This window comes from Theobroma cacao, chromosome 2 (genome assembly GCF_053813885.1).
Source record: "Theobroma cacao isolate CCN51 chromosome 2, ASM5381388v1, whole genome shotgun sequence".
In the NCBI taxonomy this organism is placed as follows: Eukaryota; Viridiplantae; Streptophyta; class Magnoliopsida; order Malvales; family Malvaceae; genus Theobroma; species Theobroma cacao.
Window position 1 is genome coordinate 39,137,713 of NC_142640.1, and position 6,358 is coordinate 39,144,070.

The 6,358-nt window shown below is 32.8% G+C and overlaps 1 protein-coding gene across 1 annotated transcript; it reads right to left on the minus strand.

Annotated features, from left to right (window-relative positions):
• Nucleotides 1–394: 394 nt before the first annotated feature.
• On the minus strand, nucleotides 395–5,826 carry LOC18609317 (RUN/FYVE domain protein). The gene is made up of 15 exons (XM_018114635.2): nucleotides 5,588–5,826; nucleotides 5,447–5,491; nucleotides 5,253–5,351; nucleotides 5,056–5,166; nucleotides 4,613–4,787; nucleotides 4,434–4,490; nucleotides 3,803–3,939; nucleotides 3,633–3,692; nucleotides 3,468–3,545; nucleotides 2,868–2,941; nucleotides 2,310–2,386; nucleotides 1,068–1,147; nucleotides 888–968; nucleotides 617–692; nucleotides 395–525 (listed from the first exon to the last, which is right to left on the minus strand). The coding sequence occupies exons 1-15, from the start codon at nucleotides 5,663–5,665 to the stop codon at nucleotides 512–514; spliced, it is 1,242 nt and encodes a 413-aa protein (XP_017970124.2). The 5' UTR covers nucleotides 5,666–5,826; the 3' UTR covers nucleotides 395–511.
• Nucleotides 5,827–6,358: the final 532 nt, after the last annotated feature.

Genomic DNA, 6,358 nt, shown 5'->3' on the forward strand with positions numbered 1-6,358 from the left:
ATTGACTAGGTTATATACAGTTTTTGATGGTTTACCTAATTAGCTTTGGCTTATTGGATTGACTTGTATACCAATCGCTTTATATGTGGATAAAAAATGGAGGGCCAAATACGACTTCCTGGCTAACAGAAACCACACAAACCTATGCTAATATGAGCTTGAAATAATCATATGACCAACTTACTAAAATTTTCTTTCCCCTCAATTTCCTTTTCACTCCCCCGACATTTGCCCATTCCGTCACACCAAAATTCCAAAATGGGCTTACTTCATTATTGTCCTTAGCAATTTACATCTCAACAGCATTGATATCATGGCATTCACAAAAGTGGGAAGAAATATGTACAATCATGGTGTAAATATCGAGATCGGCAGAATATGTACAATCATGGCATTTGCAAAAGTAGAAAGAAATATCATCACAATTCAAACTTCAACAAACAAAAGTTCCCAATCACTACACATAATTCAAGTTAGGCTTTGCAGCAATCACGGTGCGCTCCTTACGTAATCATGCTTCTGCATCTGAATTCAAACAGAAATACCTAGGCATGAGAATAATGTTCAAAATGGCCACCATCCAGAAATGACAAATAATGCTAAACTAGATTTTGACCTGGATCTTTGGATGTTTCTGCCTGGGTAGTTGAGCACTCTAAATCAAGTTGGTGTACTGATATTGTGCAGTTGTCCTATACGTATAAATAAAAAAAAATCCCAAATGCACAGGCATGAGGTGTTATGGAAATTTTCAACTCTTTGATATTCCTAAGGATATGGAATGAAATTCCTTAAGCAAACTTATCATATACATTAAAAAAAAATAAAAGGAAAACTCCTTTATTAATCAAACGACTAGTTGGCTCTAAGATATTTGTATCACATACCTTTCTTTCATTTACAGAGATACTCACAACATTGGCACGTGGTTGCGATTCAGAGCAAGCTGACAGTGGAGAACAGGCAGACTGAACACATCATTGCAAAAAGAATCATGTTTCTTGCTTTAACGACTGCCAATATTTTGAATGTTTATTTTTGTTAATATTTAGAACAAAATAACTTGCCTCTGAAACACAAGAATTGGAAGCATTGTTTGCTTGCCAGTGGTTGCCAGTTGAATTATAACCCCGAGATAGCTGCAAAGCTGAATTACAAATCCCAAAAAGAAAAGGGTTGCTTCAACAATTAATGAAATCATGCTTGCCACCCATACAAGGGGATAAAAGTAATGCAGATATGGGGTAACAAAATTTTCTCATTCTCAGATAGATTAACAAGATAGATTAACAATGACAATTGTTTTTGCTACAGAACGGAACTAAAAATATAGGTCACTGCATTACATGTAATTGATGCAACCACACAGCGATTAAAAACCTATGAAAGAATGAAGCAAAGAAACATAGCAAGCTTGTAGAACATCACATGTAGTACATCTGACAATTCGTGTTTTTGTATCTTAAACGTGTCAGACACGATTAGATACAAAACATATTAAAGTTAAACATAAACACAAGACGAATAATATTCGTATTTTAAATTTAAAACACGTACACGTATACGTTTAATAATAATATAATACAATACAACATGATTAATATATTTGTTAAACGTGTCAATATACGCACGATTAATAGTACGATTAACACAATCAAATATAATTTTATTATTTAAATTTAAAATCAATAATTACAAAAATAATTACAAAAAAATAATAATAATAACATAAAATATAACAAAACAAAAATTCAAAATTAAAGTTTGGACATGGCATAATTACATTATTATCTTTATAAATTTAAAAAAATTATTAAAATAATTGTTTAAAATTATTTAAATAAGACTAAAATAGTCTTTGACAATTAATTTTTAACGTGTCACGTATACACGTTTAAAGATGATATACGATTAAACACAATAACACGATTAATTAAACATATTCAAACATATTACTCGTGTCTGATACGTTAAGATACGAAAATTTTTATATTTTAAATATAGACACGATTAGACACGAAACACATTAAGACTAAATCCAAACCTATTTAACTTTGTATATTCTCGTGTCGTGTTAACATATCGTAACTAAAATTGCCAGGTCTAACCTGTAGTAACTCTTTCCCTACTTTGTGACTAGCAAGCATAAGTTGACCTCTCCATATATGTTAAATTCTCTTTCAGAGATGCACTCTCCACGGATACAAGACGGATGAAATATCTCCCGACATAATCAGTCCTTTTATGACGAAGTCTTACAGCATTTATGTTGGAGGGATGAAAAAGTCAAATGGGTGACAGATCAATACCTCTATTCTCTGCAGCATCCATGCTGCAAGACTTATGAGGAGATTGTTCAGCACTGTCTCTAATTGTATCTCGAATCCTGGTGGGCCAATTACAATACAAATAACTAAGAACAAGGTAGCAAAGAAAAAGAAAATTGATTGCTAATATCATTTTTTTTTTCCCACTCCACTATGGATGTCATTTTGCCTTTACAGTCTATCTTGAACAAACAGTAAAAACTCAACAACAAATGGGAAGCATAAAACTGGCATGCATATACATGCACATGCATACATGTAGGTTGTAGAGTGCAGACATGTAAAGAATTGTCTAGACCTATCAGGAGCCATATCACATATAATGTGCATAAAATACTTTTCTAGTTCATTGAAAAGCTTGATCAGAATGACCTGACAATCCAGTGCATACAAATTTTGAGATAAATGTACATGTAAATTATGAAAACATTTTTTTCTGTAATAAATTTGTCTTCTATCAGAACACATACTAATATATTTAAATTTGGAGAGGTACGCTCAATTTCAGGAAAGATGTTCACTTTATGTAATTCATTATACCGGTTATCTTCCTTTGGTGTAACCATTTTACACTCTTCTTGAGTTTCTAGCATCGAGGAGAAGACCCTTCTATCCTGCCACATAAATCAATAACGTCTCAGATAGAAAACACAAATGGGTGGCAGATCAAGCTATTTTGAAAGTTTAATCTTTTGCTTCTTTTTCCTTTCTTTCTAAGGAGAAACAAAAGTACTTGAACAGAGACTCACAAGGAAAAAGTTGTCAGATGAGTAAAGTGGCTCAAATTGGTCAAGTTGCTGATTAAACTATTCAATTTATTGGTTCACTGGAAGAATCCCAGAACCAAGTCTCAAAGACTATAAGTTTAAAATGTTCAGTTGGATATTAACACGAAGAGAAGTTTACAAGCCACCATCAATAAATAAAAGGCTCCTTCTTCCCATGGCATGAGGTTATTACACTAAAGGCAAATGTTTTTAGACAAATCTAAACATTTCATTAGTAAGGTATTTCTCTATATTTCACAGGACTAGCTATGACGTTAGATAGCTTATTAAACAGTTAAGACTTAAGAATAAAGTCCATTTCTTGTTTCAGCTTTGGGAACGATATGCTAAAAGTCAAATTAAGTCTTCTTACCTCTTCATTCATATTTGCAACAGCATTCTGAATCTTCTGTAATATATTTGCTAAACTTGTCACCTCAAAATGCAATGCCTGATTATAAAAGCATCTGGAGAAGTTTAGAACAAATTCACATAGAGAAGGATGTTAAATGAACAATTCACAGCATAAAATTGATACCTCTTTTTGAGCTATGAGATTCTGTATGACTGTGTCCTTTGCTGATATGGTTTTCTGAAGGTAAGGTTGTCTAAGGAAACACAATGATGAGAAATTTCTTTAGTTGAAATCGCAAGTTAATTCTTCCGAAACAAAAAAAAAAAAAATATCTTCAAGACTTGTGTGGATATCTCTTCAATTTGAGCTTGGCTGCAGTCACTAATTTTTGCTACTTCCAACTGCCCTTCTAGCTCTGAAATAATTTTATTCTTTCTTTGAAACTCATATTCATCATTTTGCAGTCTATTTTCTAAGTCATGGATCTTTTCTGCAAAAATTAAAAGTAAATCCAGTTCAAATAGACAATGAAGAAGGTAATGATTCTTGTTGATTGCATAATTTGGCTTTTGTGTTGCATCAGGAATGATTGGATTTTGAACAAATATAATTTGAGAGTACTAAAGCACCCAAGTTATTAATAATATATATAATGCAACCTCCTCCCCATTTCCCTGGAAGGGATAAAAAAATAGTACAGATCAATTCATGACTCACATAGGTCTCCAAGCCAAGAAAGACTTGGGCATGATTCCATCTATTTTCCCAAGGTGTAAGTGTTGGAAATAGGTAATGTGTCCAACACAGACACATCCTATCTTCTCAAGTTTTTCCTACATACTCCCAAACCCATGCCTACTTAATAGTGTTGGATATGTGCTCGACATGGGTACTTTAGAAAAAATGAAGAGTCAAAGAAACATAGGTTTTCATACTCCAAAGTGATGGGCTGAATAAAGCAGGTAAACAAGAGCTCGAAATTACCAACAAATGCTTTTCCAAATGCAGAGACCTGATCCATTTTTCTCCTTAATCCAGACACTAAATACAGCCAACAGTGTTAGAAGCATACAAGTACTGCAACCTCAGAATAACGATTGAGCATGTCATTGTACAAGATGCGGGTAGTTATGAAAAAGGAAATAGATTAAACAGTTACATGCCTATTTCCTCTTTTTCACTCACAATTCTTTGCACATTATCCAGAACTTGCTTGACAGAGAATGCCTCCTTTTCTATTGAATCAAATAGTGATAAATGAGAGTTTATTTTCTCAGACAGGACAGTAAGTTTTCTATCTCTAGCTTCAATTGACTGTTTCATTTCACAAGTAGATTCCTGCACATAAAAATTAGGCTGATGAATAATATATAAGTTGAACACATTTTCTTGACATGATTAAGTCTTCAAAACAATATAACTATCTCATACAAAACTTAAGCTCAAAAATAGCAATAACGAACACTATGAGCTAAACTCTGAAATGATATAAACAAAAAACGATTAAGGCATTGCAGAGTATCGATTCTTTGTGCTTGGGCATCAATTTGGTCATTGCAATATCAATTTACTTCACAAAAATTATAACGAATTAACAAACACGGACCTGGTAAGCATTAACAAAACTATCTCTGGACTGAAGTAGGCTCTGGATGGTCCCTTGCAACTCTTTTTGCTTGTTTTCAAGCAAAGCGTTGTCGTTGTGAAGGTAACTCACCTGCAGCAACAGCATCTATTTCAACCTCTAACAAAGAAGCATTTTCACGAGCATCTAGAAGAAGGCGCGAAACGAACTTCGCAAACCTTTCTTTCAAGTTTTTGATGTGATTCATTAGATGAAGCTAATTCGGCTTGCAATTCCTGTATCCTTCTACTGTATTCCTCCTCGGTTTGCTTTTGTTTCTGCGTCCAAACGCCAGGTATCAGTTTTCCAGGCAAAGAAAATTTTTATTTAAAAAAAAAAAAAGAAAACAAGAAATTGTACAATGAAATCTAACCTGGATTAAGAGATGGATTTGCTCGGTAGCGCAACGTTCTCTCTCCTATTAAAAAAAATTAAGAACATGAGAGAGAGAGAGAGAGAGAGAGAGAGAACTGCAATGGCGATGGAAAACTGGAAGAAAAAAACAAGGCGTTACTCTGAGATCGCGAGATTCTGTGACGAGAGCTCGAAGCTGGAGCTTGAATTTGGACAACTTGAGCAATTCCATTTCCATTTCTAACTTTTCATTAACTGGTATCACCTTTATTCTTCAAGCAAAAACAAATTGGCCTTTTTCTTTTTTCCCATGACTTTCCCGCCATCGAAAAAAGTTTATTACACTAATTTGAATCGAACAAGTTTTAAATTATATGATTCAGGATTTGGTCGCTAAAATTATTCCCATAATAATAATGGTACAATCTAGTTTTGGACTTGGCCTTGAAAAATGATAATAACGACGAGACAGCGTGGCCCGCACCTCAAAATCTTTGTCTATCTACGACCTACTATGTTTAAGCAGGCTCAAATCCACCTACAAAAGAAATCGCTTATATTATTGGTAAATTGTTTTGAATTTATTTAAAACATATTAGGCATAATAAATTTTTATTTTTTTATTATATTTAATTTAATTTTTATATTTTATTTTGAGTCAAATAAGTTTTTATAACTAATAGTTGATTAATTATTATCAGTTAAAATATTATTTATTAATCTATGTCACATAATTTTAACGTGACACATTAATATGTCATAATAATGATAATGTGATATAATGATATGTTTATATGATATTTTCACCATCCACGTTAACCACGTCAACACTATGTCAGCGCTATATGATATAAAATTACAAGTGACTTTTTAATTAATGATAATTAGTCAAATATTATTCATAAGGACTTATTTAACTTAAAATAAATAC

Coding starts and splice junctions, on each gene's coding strand:
- LOC18609317 (XM_018114635.2), bottom strand. CDS start 5,665: ATGGAAATGGAATTGCTCAAGTTGTCCAAATTCAAGCTCCAGCTTCGA. Junction 1,148..2,309: donor GGATGCTGCAGAGAATAGAG/GTATTGATCTGT, acceptor TTTGTAATTCAG/CTTTGCAGCTATCTCGGGGT. Junction 969..1,067: donor CCAATTCTTGTGTTTCAGAG/GCAAGTTATTTT, acceptor TGATGTGTTCAG/TCTGCCTGTTCTCCACTGTC.